Source organism: Myiozetetes cayanensis, unplaced genomic scaffold (genome assembly GCF_022539395.1).
Source record: "Myiozetetes cayanensis isolate MyiCay16 unplaced genomic scaffold, myiCay2020 scf6-25, whole genome shotgun sequence".
NCBI classification, from domain to species: domain Eukaryota; kingdom Metazoa; phylum Chordata; class Aves; order Passeriformes; family Tyrannidae; genus Myiozetetes; species Myiozetetes cayanensis.
This window is the reverse complement of record NW_026087853.1, coordinates 23,225,662-23,246,310: the sequence shown is the minus strand read 5'-3', so window position 1 is coordinate 23,246,310 and position 20,649 is coordinate 23,225,662. Positions and strand designations below refer to the sequence as shown.

At 43.7% G+C, this 20,649-nt stretch overlaps 1 protein-coding gene across 1 annotated transcript; it reads left to right on the top strand.

The window, feature by feature from the left end:
* The first annotated feature begins 904 nt into the window (after positions 1–904).
* Positions 905–19,610, top strand: PAX9 (paired box 9). Its single transcript, XM_050335659.1, has 5 exons — positions 905–950; positions 1,555–2,181; positions 4,510–4,652; positions 9,601–9,753; positions 19,356–19,610. Exons 1-5 carry the CDS (start codon positions 905–907, stop codon positions 19,608–19,610), a joined length of 1,224 nt encoding a protein of 407 aa, XP_050191616.1.
* The last annotated feature ends 1,039 nt before the right edge of the window (positions 19,611–20,649 follow it).

The following is a 20,649-nucleotide window of genomic DNA, read 5'->3' as shown; positions in this document are numbered from 1 at the left end:
TCCGGGGAAAGGGGGAATCTCTCTGTTGGCCACGAAGCCCCCTCTCCAGCCGCTTACTCCGGGAGAAGGGCCAGAGGAGCGGCGCAGCGGTCCGACGGCTACCCGGCGCTGCGCTGCTCGCCGACCGTGCCCCAGCCCCGCGGAGCTGCCTGCCAGCTCCCCCGGTCCCCGCTGGCCGAGTAGTGCCCTGCCCCAGCGCCAGCCCCCATCAGCACTGCCCGACGCCGGCGGGACTTCCGCGCAACTCACCGCCGCAGGTGCGGAACCGCCGTCCCGGCGCGGCGGGCCCAGCTGCCGAACGCCCTGCGCGGGAGCGGAAGAGCCGCCACCGCGGCGCTGTCCGTCATCTCCCCTGGCCATTGGAAGGGCGGTTGAGCGGTGGGGCCGCCCCCGGGGGCGGGCTCGGAGGGGGCGGTGGGCCACGGGCCCGGCCCAGCCCGGTCCTGCCCACGCTGCCCTGAGGTTGAAATGCAGAAGTCAAGGCTCTCTCGTCGGGATGTAGATTTCCTTGTAGCCATTCTTCCCTACACCTTCACGTCCCTGCTTTCTTCTCGGTCAAGAACAGCGAGGCTCGAGGCCAGTGCAACCGGGAGCGCAGGAGACTGCGAGCCGGTGCCCGGGCATAGGGATCCGTTGGGATTTAGGGCCGCCCTCGAGGTGCCCCGCTCAGAGGAATGGGTAAGTGGCCGGGAGCCGCAGGAGGGTTCAAGTGCTGTCAAGAGAGGGGGAGCACCCATGCATCGTCATCTGCCGCCGCCGCGGCTCCCTTATTGACTTTGCTCGTGTTCCTACAAGTTGTAAGAGCACGTTGAGGGTCAGGGGCAGGGGAGAGAGAGCGCTAATGACTACTTGGTTTGTTATTAGTGTTATTAGGCGAGTGTGAGGCAGGATAGGAGCCGAGCGGATGGCTGGAGCCCGTGACACGTTGTATATTATTCCTGACACCGATCGTAGTAGTTAACATTTTAGCACGTTTGTTTTACAGCCCGATGTAATCGTGCTGTTAAGCGAGAAGCGCTAACAGCACCAGGAACGGTCTTAAAAAAGTTAGTCACGATTCACAAGCACCGCTCTGCCCTCGTCTCTCCCAACATGTAAAAGAATGTCCTCAACTACTTTTCCTTCCTTCCCCCTCCCCCACGTCTTCGAAAATATTTTTCTTTTCTTTTTGTTTTCTTCGAATTCCTTTTTCTTTTGGTAATAAAACTGACTTGTCTGTTGGGGCGATCTCGTTTTTCATCTCTGGAATGTGCGCTTTTTTTTTTTTAAATATTCCTGATGATACACGGTCCGGAGAGCTTCGTAATTTGCTGCCATGGATTTTCTTTCTTTCCTTCTTTAATTTTTTTCCTCACTCCCCACCCCCGTCCCCTTGCATCCATTTCCTTCTGCCCCTCTTCAATTTCGGGGGCATCTCACTGTTATAAAGAAGCGTGCATGGAGTGACCGGGGGGTCCCTGCCTGTGACATCTGTCTGTGATGAGGAACGGCTCAGACGCCCCCTTCTGAGCCATTCGCCATGTCCGACAGCTGTGTTTGTGCATTTGCTTGCAGAACCTGCCTTCGGGGAAGTGAATCAGCTCGGAGGGGTGTTTGTCAACGGGAGACCCCTACCCAATGCCATCAGGTTGCGGATTGTGGAACTGGCGCAATTGGGTATCAGGCCATGCGACATTAGCCGGCAGCTCCGCGTTTCCCACGGCTGTGTCAGCAAAATCCTGGCTCGCTACAACGAGACCGGCTCCATCCTACCGGGGGCTATCGGAGGCAGCAAGCCTCGGGTCACCACTCCCACGGTGGTAAAACACATCCGGACCTACAAACAAAGGGATCCGGGCATCTTCGCCTGGGAGATCCGGGATCGCCTGCTGGCCGATGGCGTTTGTGACAAGTACAACGTGCCATCGGTCAGCTCCATCAGCCGCATCCTCCGGAACAAAATCGGGAACCTGTCTCAGCAGAGTCACTACGAGTCCTACAAGCAGCACCAGCCGCCCCCACAGCCTGCTCTGCCCTACAATCACATATATCCCTATCCCAGCCCCATCGCTGCTGCAGGAGCCAAGGTGCCCACCCCTCCCGGGGTTCCGGCGATCCCCAGCACCATGGCCATGCCCAGGACGTGGCCGTCCTCTCACTCGGTGACGGACATCCTGGGGATCCGGTCCATCACAGACCAAGGTGAGGAGGTGGTGATGCGGGGCGGGGGGAGACCTGGGGCCACAGGGACAGCCAGATAGGGCCGAAGCGTTTCGGTCCCCTGCTCCTGGGCTCCTTCCTCTGCGAGAGTCGGGAGGTGCTTATAGTGGTTTGATTCGGGAAACCTCTGGCGTTTTCCCCAGCACGGGCCGCGCACTGAGCTTACTCTAGAATGTGTCTCAGAACGTAGGCAGACCAGAGGTCCTGGGATGGACTGCAGGCGGACCAGCAACCGTCACCGCCGCCGCTCTGACCCGAGAAGTGGCGACCCTGGCCAGAGAGAACAGCCCGGGGTGCGGCGGCACCAGGGCTCACTCGGTCCGGTCCCGAGGCTCGCTGCCGCCCTCCGGTCACGGGCGCCGCCGTGGCGTTACCGAGAAGTCCGTCTTCTGTAGTTTTCGCAATCAGGCCAAATTTGCTCCGGCAGGAAGTTCAAATGTCACCTAATTGCTTTCATTCTATGTTGTATTTTCCTCCGAAGCGGTGGTCCAGGAAAACCAAAGCCCCAAGATTTGTCTCTTTTACCCCTTCCATCTTCTTTCTGTTCCTTTGCCTGGAAACTGCGTCGCGTCTCCCGGCCGCTCGCTATGCTTTGCTGCAAAGAAAGGGAAGTTTTTTCCATTTCGGTCTCTGCCGGTGAACTAACAGTGAAAGTGGTTAAAACAACAGTTCAAAATAACCTTCACCTAAAGCCATCTCTGTGTCCCACTCTTCTCTCACAGTTAGTGGAGGGGTAGGACTGGGGGCTGTGATTTCTGTTTTTACTGCGTTTTTAACAGCAACAGTACTGTTCCAGGAACATTTCAAATGCAAAACGATCCTTTAGGCATTGCAGAATAATTTTCTTTTTATTTCTTCAGAAAGGTGGTATCTTTTCAAGCAATACACACACATAAGTATGTTTTATTTATATTCATGCATACAAAAAAATATAAGTTTTGTCCTTCTTTGCCCTTCACAGTATAAACTTTATCCTCAGACCACACTGGCACAAAAAATGTGCTTGTTTCTGAATTAACTTCAACAAATACATGCCTGGAAATCCCTGCTCTGTGCTGGGAAGAGGTAGTGTTGGCAACGAACATTAAAAAGAATGTTCTCATTCTTCTCTCACATGAGAAATTGAGGGTTTTTTTTTTTTTTTTTTTTTTTTTTTTAATAAAGTTAGTTCCTATTTTATTAACACCACATTGGTAAGCAGGCTTCTGACTTTGCTGCCGGGTGCCTCGATATCTGCCCCGTCTCCTTCGGCCCTCTCAGCGGCACATATCTTTCTGCAGTGTGAAATCTCCCCCCTCCCCTTCCCGTCAGAGAGCCGGGACTGCGGAATGGCCAGTGCCGCAGATGGGGGCTGTTCGCCCTTGATTTATAGGATAAACTGACCTTGCTGACACGGAAAGGAAGCCCCTATTCATGGGAAAGTGTGAGATCAGCAGAAAAGGGTGCTCACTGAGAGAGCTCAATTTCTTAAGACAACTTCAGATTTGTGCCTTTCCTCAGCCCGGCGAGGGGCCGAGAGAGGTGGTGTCGCGGGAAACCCCCTCCCACGGCGGCTCCAATGCGGCCGAGAGCGGGACTCGGGGGAGGGCTTCCCCCTCCCCCACTCCCGGACCAGGCTTTACGGTGGGGCTCGGGGTATTTGTTTGCCTGCAAAGCATCCCGGTATTCCATTACCACGGCTAATGCGCGTGTGAAGAATAGGACTGTTATCTCTTTTCTTCCCTTCTTTCTTATCTTCCTCCCTTAATTTTCCTTTTTATTTTTTAAAAAATATTAATTTTATCTATTTAATTTTGTGTTTTCTTTTCTTGGTTGTGTTGCTTCCCACCAGCCTTCCCCCCCAAATTTGTTTTGAGACCAGTTCATCTGCACCCGTTTCAGGACTTTTTCTAACAGGAGTATCGTTTGTCCTCTGACTCACATACAAATACCCACGAGGCGATTGCCGTAAATCCTTCTTAGGAGATCCCGAGGGACAAGTGCCTGGCGGCACTCTATCCCGTCTGTAAGGGAACGCGGGAACGAGGGACCCAGCCGGCTCTGGGCTCGGCTGGTGATCGCTGCCACAGAGGGACTCGACTCCTTTCTGTCCACGGATCACCCTCTCTAGAGGCTCCCAGGAGACTCTGCGAGGTGGGGCGGGCAAGGGACCGGCTTTTCATTAGCTGTGCCCCACGGACTGCGTCCCATGGGGAGAGGGAGCCGTCTCCATCCCGAGGCAAAGCCGTCTCCATCCCGAGGCAAAGCCGTCTCCATCTCCCCACACCGGCCTCCACATCTAACTCCCTCTTCCCCTTCCTTGTTTTCCAGCGGTGAGCGACACCTCGCCTTACCCCAGCCCCAAAGTGGAGGAGTGGAGCAGCCTGGGTCGAAACAGCTTCCACCCGCCGGCCCAGCACTCCGCGAACGGGTTGGAGAAGAGCTCCCTTGAGCAGGAGGCCAAGTACAGCCAGGTAAAGAGAGAGGGAGGGGCGGGCGGTGATGCACAGGTCCCTTGAGTTCGGCCTCGAGCTGCCGCCCTCGGTTTGGAGCCGGTGCCGGACTTCCCTCGGTTTTGGTTTGCAAAGACATGCGACGTCGGGAAAGAGCCTAGCTCTCTCCTCCGCTCCTCTTTCCGCTCCCTCCCTCGGCCCGGCGGCCGCGGCGCCCGGCATCACCCAGCCCGCCTTTCTCCCGGCCAGAGGCTGCTGGCGGGCGGAGGGCTGGAGGGGATGGCAGCTCTCGCGTCCCGGCCGCCCCGAGCTGCCCTCGCACAGCAGGCGCTGGAGAATCGCCGCCACCGACCCCCGCGCCGCCTGCCGGGGCTGTGCCCCCGCCTCGGCCGGGACAGCGGGCACGTCCCGCAGTCGCCGCCACCCTTAAAGCCGCGTTTTGCTCTGTCCTCAGCTTGCTCTGTAGGCAGGGGAATAATTTGAAAATGAGGTGTAATTGCTTCCTACATTAAGCATTTTTAAACGCTTAAGTAGATGGTGAATTTCCTACGTTTTAATTACAACACAATATAACTGTTACTTAATAAATCTGTCTAAATCTTTGTACTTGCTAATCAAATCCCACGCCAGGAGAAGAGCTATAAAAGACTCAACTGTTACTCGTTGGGAAAGCACAGGTTTTGAAAACGTTACTTCTGTGTGATGAAAACATTTCAAAACGTATCAGAGGTCTTTTAGACACATTGACTTCCCAGCCACTCAGTTGTTGCACTTATAACCAAGTTAAGGAAAAACCACGATTCCTGCTTAGCCATTCAAAGATGGAGGTTTTGGACATATTTTCCGAGTTCTGTGTCTGGTTTTAGATTCCATGTCAAGGAGACTTTTGTAGCTCGTGTTTGGTGCTGAGAGTAGCTGAATCATACTCTTTCACATTCAAGATGCGGATCGCAAACTGTGGGAACGCTTGCAAAGAAGTGAATTAGGCAGAGTGAGAAATATTATAGACCCCAAAAGTGAACAGCCATTTTATGACACATAAACAATACACCACCCTTAATGCTATCCTTTTTGTTTTGTATTACATTTTTCTATTATCCCATTATATTCTGTTAATTTCATATCATATCACAAATAATGCACACTGTAGTATAGTGGTGACTGTATGGTTAAAGATAGGATTAGAGTTAGAGTGAATACTCCTCGTTGTACAATTTTCTTTAAAGATGAAAACAAGTGTTAGCAGTCTTACTAAAAATAATGGAAATAACTTGTCACTATTCTGTAAGAACGGCTGTACTGAGACTTCATTGTCTGGGCCTTCTGCACACCATCCTGCTGAAATATTCACAGGATCTTGCTCATAGGCTCTAAACCATTGCCTCTGTTGGATGTCATTTACCTCAACAGATGTGTAGAGGAACAATGTTATGTAAATCGGGTTATTTTCAATGCTGGTGTTGGAAACTATTTTTTATCTTTTCTTTTTATTTTCTTTGTTTTTAATCTTTCAATATATACAATTTAATCTTCATAATATATCAGTGTTCTATTGTCAATACCAGTCTTAATGTTTTGTTCAATCTGAAAGATCATCTGATAAATGTAATTTAAACATACTTGCTATTTAAAAATGGAGCAAATTTTTATTAATAAAATGGAATTCATTTATCAAAATACATTGTCCAGAGAGTTTAAAAGGGCAGCCAAGCCATATTCAGAACCCTGCTCACAAAAAGAAAACATAGAGGAGATTCTCCCCAGCTCCTTCCTTGAAATAATATGTGTAAACATAATTTGGCTTTGGAAAGTTCTAATGTATAGACCAGTCTATTCATGTAGTATTCAGACCTGCTTTCCAGAGAATTCATTCAAATGTGCATTAATTGCTTTGTCTGTCACAAATTCACTAGCTTACTAATTTAGAATATACCCAGAAAAAAAAAAATTCAAAAAAGGAGGGGATAATGTGACTTTTTTGCATTTTTGCCACACTCTTTTTTTCCAAAATATTTGTTCCAGCCAATGCAAAGTGAAATTTATGAATCAAATTCTTGCTGCACATAGCACTGACTTACTAGCTGTCCATCAGCTGAAGTGCAGTGAGTCTGCAGTGACTGTGACAGTAAAGACTCTGATGTCCTTGGATCTCTACATGGTCTCCTGCAATGTGTACTGCTTTGGGTGTAAATAAATTAGCTGTGGACAGGAGAGAACACTGGTTCAGTTGCGTGAACCTAGCAAAGGGGTAACTGGAACAGTTGTACAAAAATGGGGAAGCCTTAGTCATAATTTATATGCCAGAAGAACCGTGGTGAAATAGGTTCTGTCTGTGTACTTCAGCGTAAATGCTGTTTTCTTCATCTACTTTGGGCAGAGCTCATTACAAAAGCTGGATCTTCAGGAGGTAGATATCAAATTTCCCCAAGAGAAGAGAAGTGAATGTTCTATAATATTCCAGTTTTGTGTCTGTATTACCAAAATCAGAGGTGCCTGCAATGGTAGAGCAGCAGGGAATCAAGTGTGCATGTTTATCTTAGGCTTTCCAATTTCACAACAGGAGCAGATGGAATGTGCTCTGAAGTACATTAACAATGGATGTTGTGTGAGTGATAGCTAATTGTGCTGTTTCCAGCAAATATCATCTACATATTTAAACATCAGCAACATTCCAAGTTCACCTGTCCATAGTTTGCAAATAGCTCCGTAACTACTAGGTGAGTGAAAGGCTTGTTCCCTAGCCTTAGTCATGGAAGATAATATTTTGCTTATCAAGAAATCCTCTGAAAAGTCAAGCTGCATGAGAAAGACTAGAAAAATTGGGACCAAAGAACAAGATCTTCTGTGCTTAAAAAAAAAAATATTTATTTTATCCCTTCTTTCAAATGATATACATTTGTTTTATGACATGGGATTCTGTAAGATTTTTTTATGTAAAAGTCTTATTGACCTCCCAGACTTGTCAAGCAGCAGCCAAGACTGACCTCTCCAAGGGTTCCTATGGCTGCATTTCAGTCCTTGCCCCACAGATCAGTGGGAATGCACCCACAAAAAAATGCAGGAAGACTTCACAGTTTTGCCTCAGCAATATGCAGTCACATTAGTTTAACATGTAACTCAACTTCTGGATGTAGAATATTTTTCACTTTAAGTATTATGAATTTTCTGGTGTCTCCAGGGCTTTTGTTTGCGATGTTGTTCAGTATTTGGGTTTCGGGAGTTAAAAGCAGACTATGATTCTGTACAAAAGATTCTCCAGGAAATTCCCCAAGACACAGAGGTGTCTTGTCAACTTTCTATTCAGTTTTAGTTACCTGATGTGCTAAGTTGTCATTTATATGTAAGCAATTGCATAATTTTCCTGGTACATCATAGTCACAAATTTGTCATACGACTTTGCAAACAGGGTGACTGTTAATCAGAGAAACTGGAAAAGAAACTAGATTTTTCTTAGAGCTTGGCAGTTTTGTGTCATACACATTTCATACGGAGCTCAGTTATATTGCAGTATTTATAGAGAGAGGCACATTCAGCATGGCGTTGAGCGGCTTCTACACTATTGATACGATGGGTGAATATTCTGAGTATTTTTTGCATTACACAGCTTGTACTGTCAGCTGCATTAAGAAAAAACTAGCTGAAATGACTGCAACACAAACCCATTTGTACCCTGCATTTGAAATGAAAACACTTGATAAACATCTCATATTTAAAATGCAGTTTTCAGACATCTGATATTTGTGACTTGCTGGACTAACATCATGGGTGTGCAAACAGAAAAAACTGTGGTCTGAATTTACACATGTATGAAAATGCAGAAGGTCTGACATATGTCTGTATGACTTGCTGAGAGGCAAATAGCTTGGAAATAATTTCTTTTTCAGAATTACTTTCTGTGTGCATTGTGGGAAGCAGATGTGCACATTGCAAAGGGAGCTGATACTCATTAGTGGGAAAAAGCTTGTAACTGGGGGGGTCTAAGAGCAAGTGCTTATTGCAAGCTCATTCCTGGAGATGGTACGTTGTTCATAGGCCTAACCCCAAACTTACTGGAGCTACAGAAAGCAATCCTCCTAATTCAGAATGGCTTGTGAAAACTAGTTTGAGTGAAGTCTTCCTCTGATATACTGGGCAAAACCTTAAGCAGCAACTGCCTCATGTCTGTCTCAACTGAACTTCATCAGCTGTTAGGGGCTTGACTTTTCAGCTTTGCTGGGATATCGCTCCCTGCCCTTTGGTTGTGTTCTGACTGGGGGTCATGAGCTCCACATGCTGTAAGCACATGAAGGGAAGGCTCCATTCTAGGGCAAGTGGTTGCATATAATTATAAGTGCAATTCTGGACAATTATTTGCACAGAAAATGTAGGCAATGTAGATGTTTAGTTCCTGATTTTGTTCATTTCTAGATGAACAATGAATTGTGTATTTGGTGGCCACACGTCTGTAATTGTATCTGCAGTGCTTAGCACTCACAACATATGGTAAATTCTTTGTGAATAAGATGAAAATGTAACCTTAAATGTCATGGCCAATTACATGATCCTCCTACACAGGTTATTTATTGAAAATATAAATTAACAGATTACTTATTTGGCGTCCTATATTCTAACTCAGGATCCAGGCAGTTGGATTCCTGCTATGAGTCTGTTCAAAATCTATCCATGATAGAAGTCTGGACCTACTGCTCCTCAGTCACACCTAGGTGGGAGGTGAAGCTGTTAAGGACAGGTGCTTATTTGCTTTCTTGCCGTGGTAGCTAGCAGCATTGTTAGCAGAGTCTGGTGCAGGGGTTCAGACCTTGGCTTGGAGACTGGTTCTGTGTCACTCTCACTAGGATCTCTAGACCAGGCCTGTTATTAAAATATTGTCACTAAGGTGGCTTGCTCAAGGTCTAGGCATCCATGTCATTGCATGTTGTGGGTGAGGGGGATGAGCTGATCCCACTACATGCACCCGATTCCTTCCCAGGTGATCTGGATGGCACCCCATTCGAACCCCATTTGTGAGACCTGCCTCTTACTGGCCACCTGCTTCCACGGCCAAAACACAGTGCCCTGCCCACCAACCCACATGGCTTCAGGGCACTCCACCTGGATGAAACTAATAAAGAAAGTCAGAGAGGTGAGTGAATGGTACAATGACACTCAAACTGCACTCTGAGCACCCTCTGCTCAAAGGGAACCAACCAGGCAGGAGCTCTGCCACAGCAAACAGGAGCAGGGTCTGTAAAGCGAGAGTGATGGCAAATACCTATCACAGCCATGTAGCAGAGTGCCTGGAGCAGGGGGATTAGATCTTTATCTGTTCAGTCTTCTGGTTCTTGCAGTATATTGGCAAGTATATAAAGACTGTACGGTGCATTTGAATTTGTCTGTTTTGGCAATTGTTCAGCTTTTAGGAATTGCCTACATATGTACTCATAATGACCATAGGCATTCAATAATCAATGGACTGTGATTTCACCCTCCTTAGTTTACGAGCTTCCCAATAACTGCTTCTGCAGTATCAGAGATTTGTTAGACATAGGAGACTGCTATGTTTCGGCTGTCCCTGAAGAGGGCAAAGTGGGGACTTTGTTAGGTTGACCCCATATTTGTCTAGCTTCTAGCCATCAAGGACCCCTTTGAAGTGTCTGTAAGTTTCCTCTTCCAACCTCGATTTCATCGAAACAATGCCATATTGAAATTACATTGTTAAATATATAATATTAAGAAGGCATTTTTCATAGAACCTTTCAATAATACATTATAGTGTTAACAAATGGAGTAGAAAGAACAAATGTTTATTCCTTCCAGTGTATTTCAATGTATTCCAGTGTATTGTTCAATGTCCATGTGTGCCTCGCTCAACTCCAGATTTGGCCAAAATACCAAGGGGAATTATTGTGCGAATCTCTTCTAGAACTGTGGGATCTGTTGTTAATTTCCACTCAAAGGAGTTTACTTATATGACATGATTTTTTTGGTGTGCTTTCCTATTGTCCTTGTAAGAACAGTATATATGTATAAAGGAGACTTAAGTTGTATCTTTGTCATCAGAATCAAGCTTTGTGCTCACAGCAACCAGAATCTGTTTTCACTCCACTTTGAGATAGTCTGGCTGGGAGGTTTGTTAAACAGAACAAACCCCAAGATCCAGCAACTTCACTGGAAAGGCACTGACTTCCATTGATATCATCCTTCTTAATCTGGATTATGAAAGGAAAGCAACCATTCAGTGCATGTAAAGACTTGGCACAATAATCTACATTTGGAGACATTTTAGATGGACATATTAGTGTGTGCTTTGTGTACTGTATGCGGTAGATCTTGCTTCACTGTGAAAGCTGTCTAAACCCATCCCACTCCTGAAAAAGGATTGGAAACCCTTGTTCATCTCTTTTCCCTCGGAATGGATTTAGATTTTACAACAATCTCTGTCTGCCTTGTATCCATGCCTTTTTCTCCTACCTCTCTTTTTCTCTGTTGTTTTTTTGTAGTAGATTTCTCAGAGGAGGAGTGGGGGTTCTTTGGGGTTTTGTTTGTTTGTGCCTCTTTTTTTTTTTGATTGGTTTCGGGTTTTTTTGTTTCTTTTTCTTTTTTTTTTTTCTGCTGTAGTTTGTTTTGGAGAAGGCATAAAATGCCCCTGGCTCCTTTAGGAAAGGATTCGTGACGGTGTATAAATTCAAGTTACCATTACTATTTCCAAACCTGGGATTTTATTTCCCTGAAGAGGCTGAGATTAAAAACTTGATAAGAAAATATAATTAAGAGTGATCTTGATGCATGTCCCAACTACAGTTAAAACACTCAATTGATATTATCTGATTTCTCTGTTATTCAGTGCAGCTGGGGATGCCTATAAGTAAAGGAAACAACTTTAAATTAATAAAAAAGCACATTAAATATGGGGAATGGGATCTGCTCGTTATTAAATGAATGAACTTTATTTTAGAAGGAAGTAGTATGATTTTCTTATGCAGTTATATACAACATTGTTATATATTGAATTTAATAACAGGAAAAATAGCTGTAAAGAAAATGGAGTCTTTTTAAGAGAGACTGTATAAGATTGGGTAGCTAATAATCTTTGGAATCTTGGAGCACTTGGGCATGCAAATAACTCTATTTTAATTGTGACTTCAGCTAGAATACCAGCACTGCTTCCCACAACTTACAGTGAAAGAGAAATACTGTAATTATGCATTCTTGAAAGATCTCTCTCCATTTTTCAAAGCTTAGTGTTCTGGAAATCAATGCAGCTCAGCTGAGCAATAGACCGACTCCAAAACCCTTGCCCATGTGTTATTTTAAAAGCTTCTCAATTCTGATGTATTATCACTGTTCATTCTTGAAAATAATGGCATATGTTTCTAAATAATATCCTACCTACAAAACGTTACGCCTTCTGTTGAAAATTTTTTGGCTGTCAAAATTATTTAATGGCAATGTTGTGATTTTTAAGAGTCTGTTTTATTTTCTGCTGCTTGCAGTGAAATTACTAGAAAATCAAGGAGGAATATATTCAATAAAATAAGTTTGTTCACCTAAAAATATGGGTGTATAGTCTAAGACAAAAGTATTTTTGCAAGAAACTTTTCCAGCACTATAAAAACCAAACCTTGATATGCAGGGTAAACTCTGACTGGGTTATTCACATATAACCAAGCAATTTTATCACATTCTTAAAAACATTTTAATAAAAAGTATTATCATAAGCTGGGGAAATTTACTCAGTGCTCACTTTTGTAATCCTCTTTGTTTAAGTAACTCTGACTTACCTGTGTAGGCACATTAATTTTAGTGGAATACTGGGCTGAACAAGTGTTTGTAGAATAATGTAATTTTTCTCATTGATGCTGTAGCACTGAACTGCAGCTTCAGAATTTAGCTCTATTTTAGTTTACTACAATTTCTACAAGAATATTATTAAAGGTTATTAATTTAATAATATAATAATGGCGACGCCGCGCTATTAATTTAAAAACCTTTAAAAAAGCAGAGGGGTATTTCTTGGATTGTCTGGTAATGCCATTTTCCTAAATGGCACTTCCATTACAGGCCTGCTGCTGCTGTTTCACTTGGAAAATTTGTTTATGGGATCCTTTGGGATCCCATATATTGGTTTGATTTATAAATCATACTTAACCTCCAATTAAAAAGGGAAATTTTGCACGTTTGCTGCCTTGATGTCTGCAGTTTGTGTTTGATTGCTCCTAGTCTTGTTGCCATAACCTTTTTGACTGGTTATGTGCATGTCACTAAAAACATAGGATGAACATGTTATGAACATAAGATATCCTGTGGGTTTTAATAGTAATTTGCTCTTTTGATAGAAGGACTAGGTATTGAACTCTATTCCCTGCTATACTTCTCTGTTGCTGTGGGAAAAATTACTTCTGTGGTAGCTACTTTGTATTTTCAGGACATTCAGAAAAGATTTATCATTTGCAGAAATTGTTTTAAGGTTTTCATTTTGAAAAAGCAGCAGTGAGAGGGCGTCTGTCTTTCTGTGGAGCTGAGGTAGCATGCCTGAAGAGGAAGCTACTGCCAGCATTCTCCTTTGCTGGGGAGCTGCTGCTCCCAGTAAGGCACCTGTGGTACATCTGCAGGTTTGTTTCACTTGGTCTCAGGGAAAAACTCTGTGCTGGAGGATCAAGGCAATATGCTGAGCTTGCTGATCCAAGGACAGGAAGGATTCATTCCATCCAAGTCAGTGTTAGAATTGAGAAATACATACAAAAGAGCAACCTTATTCACTAGAGGTGTGTTTCCTAAGCCATGACACAGACTGAACTTCTGCTGACTGCAGCAGGGGACTTTGGGCTGAGTCAGTGTCCAGGCTCACTAGAGGCTGGTGAATGAGGTAAATCAAGCTTTGAAGCCTATACTGTTTCTACAAAAACACCTTTTTATTTATTTTTTTTTTTTTTTAGTTATTTAGACTACTACCAAGCATGCACTCCTGGTCTATGCAATAAATAATCTATTTCATAAAATATTGTAACAATTATATTACAATGGACAAGTAATTGAAATAATTGTTAATAATAACTTTAAAATAAGAAGAAGCATTTACATTCTTTTGGACACTCATATAAAAGTGCCATGAGATGACATTCACTCATGGCATCAAATCTGCTGTCATTTGTATTTGTGAACCCCTGAAATGAGACTATTTACATTAATGCTATTAATGACAGCTAACCTAAATACAAGTCTGTGATGTTGAATGCTGCAACTCTGCATCATTTTCTGAAACATTTAGAAGCGATTTGAGAAGGGAACATGGTAGATGGTCTAATTTTGATACTGAGAGAACACATATCTAGGAAGCAAAAGTCAGAGAAGGAAAAGTAATGAAGGGGATGAAACAAACAAAAATAATATTAATTCATTACAATATAGAATTTGAATTTATACTGTGATGACAGGAAGTGGAATCTAGCTTTTGTGTTTCTGTGGTTCCTCTGTGAAGGCAGAAAAAGGCAGAAAAAAGCAGAAAAAACCAAAGTAGTTTGTCTCATGTGGATTCATTGGGAAGTTTGTCCAGAAAGCTTGTACCCTGTCTCTCCTTACCATGCAGGAGAAAGGACACTGAAGCTGTACATATAAGCATAATCTTCATAATAGAAATCAAGGTGTGTGTGGTGGTTACTTTGTGTTGGAATTGTTTGACTTTTAGGAGTCCAAACAGCTAATGGAAATCATTTGTTCCAAAGACATTCTCACACGAGCTTGGTTCAAGACTTGTTTTTCATCCACCCACTCCCTCTGTGTTACAAATCCCAAACAGACTGAAAACAATGACAACAAAAACTTGTCTCTAGTTAGTATTGTATCTAAACTGACTAAAACTAAAGATTTCATCCATTAAAGCTACTGAGCCAACTCCTTAACTGATGAAAATATGTGCAGTATGCTTGTTTCAGCAGCATCATTTTATGTGACCTAAAGCGAGGCGTTATGAGCATCATGGCTTTGATTTCTGGCCTGCATATGCCTTTCACTGTCACTGGCATGTATCAGCAGCAACTCTTCAGAAAGGCACCAGACCCAAATCGTGATCCTGACCCAACCACTGGTGTTTTACTGGTGTCTTTGAGAGAACTCTTAACTGAAGTTGTGAATCAGTGGGAGGTCATGTGTTCTAGGTTTTGAACACAGCCCTAAAATTTGGATATTTTTATTCCATCAGTTGCCTCAAAACATTGACAGAAGCAGCAATTCAGAACAAATGTTTCTCTCTGATCTTTGTGGAAACCCCAGAGTAAGCACTTTCAGACAGGAACCCTTATCTCTTGCATGGTAGAAGTTCTTGTTCAGTTAGAGCTACATGTTTGTTTGTTTGCTTTAAAAATTAGATTTCCCCTGAAAAGCGAAGGTTTAAATTAAGAAAAAAAATATTTATAAAACTTAAAAGCCAGGTTCAAGAACCTCTTAAAACAAGTTCTAAGGGTTTTAAAAATCCATAAATACCATGGGGTTCTTACACTCCTAATTATGAATGTTTAGATTTTGATGTTTATTTCCTCTGATTGAAATAATGCAGGATGAATTATTCATCCAGTATATACAGGTTCATGGAACTTAATCCCCTCCATTTATTTTAAGTGAATATCGTGTTTGTGAAAAGTGCCAGATTGACAGACCAGATTCAACCTTTCCGATAACTTACACTTTGTATCTATAGCTGTTAAGAACTAAAACCCCTTGCATTCTTCACAGATGAAAGGGATGAAAATCAGAGGGTTGTTTTTTTTTTGGTTTCTCTCTTTTTGAGTAGCATAGTTTTAAATCACATAAGAGGAGGTTTTCTCTATCCCCTCATCTTTTAATTTGGGTCAGAGGAGTCCTTTGACTACTTTGTGGGTATGGCCCAAACCTCCCCTGAAGCAGAACCACGCTCTGTGCTGGGTCAGTTCCTACCCATCCCAGTGACGCCTGCTTGGCTGACAGCACCTACTGGCATCCACAGAATCATGGGTTTGAGTGGTAAAGCTTTGTAGCAGTGGAACAAAATAAGGATGATTCATCAATTCAGTGAGGCAGCGACAACAGCTTTCCAGCGTTGTTGGCCTCTAACATGTTGCAGCTGGTGGTCCCTACAAAACTGCTTCCACATCCTACCCTCAGTAACTTTCTCACATTCTAAATAGATACTATAAACCCAACTGTAGTCACAGTTGTATTTTGAATAAGTGTGTGTGTGGGGGGGTGTGTGAGCGTGTGTGTTAAAGGATTCTTCTGTCTGTTATGTATTGCTTTAAATTAAGCTTTTACAAAAACTAATGAATCTTTAGTCAAGTCCCATATTTTTTATCAACCAATATCCAACTAGCACCTCCAGTATAATTCAATAAGAAAATTGGGCTTCTCCAATAATTATAGTTCAGAGACTTTTAATTTACATTGAGCCATAAGGCCATGCAACACGTGTTATTGGATTAAATATTTATCAACAATGCCTGTTGATAAAATATTTATCAATAACCTCTGCATTACTGTGAGCTGTTCAGGAGCTCAGATTTGCATCAAATCATGAAAAGTGATCCATTTCTGATTGCTAAGGAAGTCCTGGCAGCCTTGTCTGTAGGAGCTACAGGAGGCTGGGACAGGGGCTCAACACTGGTGGACCAGCAAAGAGATGCCTTGTGGGCACATTGCCTGGCACAGATTTAGCCTGTGCCCACTAGCACATAGCCAGACAGTGCCCTATTGTGGGGCTGGTCAGGGAACAGTCCAGGGACCCTGACTCACAGGCTGTGTGGATAAGGTCACCTCAATTCTACCAGAAGAGAGGTTAGCTGAGGGGCTGGCTGTTGCATGGTGCTGCTCAGCTTTAGAGCCGAAGAATTTGTCCTGGTCTGTTTTATTTACATGTATAGACAGAGTCATCATCTCCACAGATTTTTTTTTCTTCCTGGACACAGCATTGTGCACAGGAGGAAGTGATTTGCTGAGGACCAAAATTTGCATTTCTCTACTGGTGTACTCTTAGCCTGTGGCGGTGGGATGGGGAGAGGTGCTTGACAAAGTGATTACAACAAGTGGTATTTTTACGTAGCATAATGCAACATTGTGCACAGATTTGAAGGATGCATTTACAGTTGTGTTTTTCCTCAGATGATAGTATGTTAGAGCATTTGCCTTTTCTAAAGAGCAGCTTCAAGAGGGTGTGCCTAGAGGTTGGAGAGCATCCTACAGCATGGTAGTCTGTACAACATATGGGAAACATTTTCTCCTCTCTGTGGCAAAGTAGAGTTCTGGCTTTTCCCATCCTTTTCTGTGGTGGAGGGCAGCAGTGACAACACAGGAGGCTGGAGGTACATGTGCCTCCTTTGCAGCCTAGGAGGAATCCTTTCAAAAGCACAACCAAGGGTTGGTGGGACAAGACTACTCCTAGTGAGGAATCCTACTTAAAATGGGGCTTCCAGGCACAGCCTTGAGCCCACTGCTTGATACCAGGCTCTTTGGCAGTGGGAAAGCCTGAGGAACAGTATGGTTTCTCAGAGTCCAAAAATACTCTTCTGAGTTTCTGAGGCTGGGGGTTTGTGCTGTTTGAATGGCTATGAAGCTTCATGTCTTTTCTCCTTCCAGTACCCACCCCTTCAGGGCTTTTGTACTTCTCTGTGCAGAATATGTTTGGTTGTGGCTCTTGATATCCCAGTGTTACAACTGGCTTTAATAGCTCTATTGCTTCTGTGCAAAGCTTTTGTTGGTACTTGTTAGAAAAACCGGAGATGTGCTCATTCTTGTTTCATTTTTACACATTGGAAGAGGCTTGGAGATTGGCAGCTTTTTGGGGCTGGTCACAGTAAATTCAATGAAATAATTTACTTTTCAGTAAATTCAATGAAATAATTTTCCATGTGATACAAGAATTGTACTGATTTACAATGCAATTATTTTCAGGTTTATATTAATTAGTATTGTTTCAAACACTGATATTTAGAGCTGAGGCTAAAGTGTAATTCTGAGACACAGTAGGGGATGTGTAATTGGAGTTGAAGGTCAGATCACATAATCAGATTTTCAAAAGAACATGGCAAGTTCAGCTTCAACAAAGTGTTTATGGATTTGGAATGACAATTGCGTTGCTGCTGCAGCAGTGTGTTTTGTACTGATTAATATTCCTATTGGAGGCTTGTGTCTGGGATCCCATCACTGTTTCTTGCTGTTTTAGATTGCTGTACAGTGGAATTAGTGCTTGGTTTTCCATGTGACAATGAGAGGATAGTCCAGACAGTGGAACTGGCAAAGTTCATTGGTTACATTGAGTTACATTGGTAGGAAACTCATGACTCTGAAAACAGGCCAGTGCCCTTTATGAAGGTAAATACTGGAAATTTCAGGTAGGTGCAATCCAGACAGAAATTGAACAAGTGAAATGTTATCACCATGTGAAGTTTTAGCAGACACAAAGATCTTTTTCATTTCTTAACTTCAGGTTAGGTCCAGTTGTACCAGGTGATTAAAAATGGCAAATGCTACAGGATTTGCTAAATCAATACCTCTTCCTTCATATTCAGACAGGAAACATTTCTGAGAAAAAATGCCACCCCAAATCCTAAAACAAACACTACACAAACTGAAACTTAAGCAAGATAAATGATCTTTGTTTGTGCCTGTTGTGATGAAGAAACATTTATGGGGTGTGAAATAAACTACCAAACGCTTTTTAGTTAAATAAGGCGTCATTAATTGTGAAATCCTACTGTGGCTGACTGAAGGACTCTCCCTTCTCTGTTTAAATAGAAACCCTTCTCCCCAGCCTAAGGAAGGACCTAGGAAAATAGCTTGCAGGAAAGGACCCAGCCCTGCAATTGTTTTGTGCACAGAAGCCCTATTGAAACCAGGAGGAGCTATGAGCAAAGAACATTTGAAAGTTTTTATTCCAAGTACCTACAAACCAGATTTTTAAGACATCATCAATAATAATACTACTATTATAGTTCTGACTCATGCTCTGAACAAACAGCTAGCTACCCAGGAGTTTAAGATGTACCCACCTCCCCCAGCTGTTGTTTTCCTCTTCACTCCAGGGAGTGCTGCTTTGGGATCTGTGCCTGCACCTGCCTGTGGCAGCTCAGGGCTGAGCCCACCCTCTTTTGGCTCCAGGATAGATGAGGCACTGGGATGGGGTAGTCTCTTCTGCTGATGGTATGGCTGTGGTCACTGCATACCCAGCTTAAACTGCCACGGCACTTCCCAACAGGGCCTGCAACAGTGGCCAACATCCTGCACAGAATTTGGGAAAAGCTGTAAATATTGCAGTCCACCTACTCTAACCCGTGGGATTCGTTGCCAAGTGGATTAAGGTGCCTAGTGAGAGAGAGGGGAGAAACTCATCACAAATCCCTCCAGCAGTAGCTCTGAAATATAATGATTAGATACAGCCATGGACTTTTAGACGTCTGTGAACAGCAGCTTGCAGAAAGGTAGGCAGGTGTACAGGGATCTTGACAGTTCCTGCCCTGCTCTCAGTGTATGTTGCTTAAACATCTGCTACTGGTCTTTGTCTGAGACAGGTTACTGGGAGCAGTGTGAAGTGCTGATTGCAGAGTGGTAGCTGGTCTTATAAGCAGAAGGGGCCACTGAGCCCCTGAAATTCAAGGGAATGGTTACAGGTTACTCTCTGAGTGTCCCCACTCACCCTAGTTTTTGTAGAAAGCCCCATCAGCATCTGAGGGCAAATCTGATGCGTCTTACTCAGAAATGTTTTTCCCTTCTGTCTACTTTCAGGTACCCAATGGCCTCCCAGCCGTCAGCAGTTTCGTGTCGGCACCAGCCATGCCTCCCTACGCCACACCAGCCCAAGTGTCACCTTACATGACGTACAGCGCCACCCCGTCTAGCTACATGGCGAGCCATGGCTGGCAGCATGCTGGAGGCACCCCGTTGTCCCCTCACAGCTGTGACATCCCCACCTCACTGGCATTCAAGGGCATGCAGACAGCCAGGGAGGGGAGCCACTCTGTCACAGCCTCCGCTCTCTGATGTAGGAGTCCAGGAACACCACGAGCTTGCTGGCTTGTCATCCCCTGAGCCTAGCTCACAGACTGCTCTCTTTGCGTTGGTGATACCTGGCATTTCTCCTCATGACTTGTCTCCTGTAAGACTTTTGGGATGGCTAAAGCGGAAGACAACATCAGAAAGTGAGAGAAGTGTGGTGTTGTGCTCTTAAAGACCTTGTGTCCCTCAAAGGGCTCATGGAGCCTTGTCCCACTCTCTCCTGGTCAAACCACACATATTTATTCTTAATCATCACAAACTTTCTAAATGTGCAATTGTTATTTAGATTTGTGTAAAAATCAATAAAGAAAAATAACCACAGAAAATTCTGCTATGCCTTGAATCAGCAAAGGAGGCTGAAAGGGAGGTGTTTGCTGATTGCCTAGAGAACAACCCTTTCATCAATGAGATTATACAATGCACCGTTATTAAGAGGTCATTTTTGGTTGTTTTGTTGGGTTTTGGTAATCAAATATAGAACTAAGGCAATAGATGGCTCTCAGATTCTTCTACTATGTCACCATTGTAAGGCAATAATAATAACTTTGTGATTTGTAAATATAGGTTTTAGGCATCATTTGTTTTCCCCTTCCAGTACATTTCTCTTTCTTTCTCTCTCTCTTTCTCTTTCTCTCTTTCTTTCAGTTAAAAAGATGATTTCTAATATTTTCTGTGTCTTTGCATGGTGAGGTGATAGCCTCAGGTGATAAGGCTTAGGTAGGGTTTTCTCACCATGTTTTTGTGCCCACAGTGGAGGCTTCAACATCTTGTGAAATAGTTATCTCTTTGGCAGAAGATGAAAAGGCAGAAATCCAGCTAAGTAACTCTCCACAGCTATACCCAGTCTCCCAAATTCACGAAATACCATATTCAGGTGAAGAGTACAAACAGAAATGGGTGGAACATATCAGAGCAAAACTGAAGATTCTAGAGAAAAATACTGTTAGTGTGCAACCTGTGCAGAGATGCTTACAAAGCAATTTTAGTCAACAAACCCATTGAGAAACAGAATTGTACCATCATT

What these genes read in the sequence shown, in the direction of transcription:
- PAX9 (XM_050335659.1), top strand. Translation starts at nt 905, where the DNA reads ATGGCTGGAGCCCGTGACACGTTGTATATTATTCCTGACACCGATC. An exon ending in TATTATTCCTGACACCGATC is followed by an intron (nt 951 to 1,554) that starts GTAGTAGTTAAC and finishes ATTTGCTTGCAG; the next exon opens with AACCTGCCTTCGGGGAAGTG. An exon ending in CCGGTCCATCACAGACCAAG is followed by an intron (nt 2,182 to 4,509) that starts GTGAGGAGGTGG and finishes CTTGTTTTCCAG; the next exon opens with CGGTGAGCGACACCTCGCCT.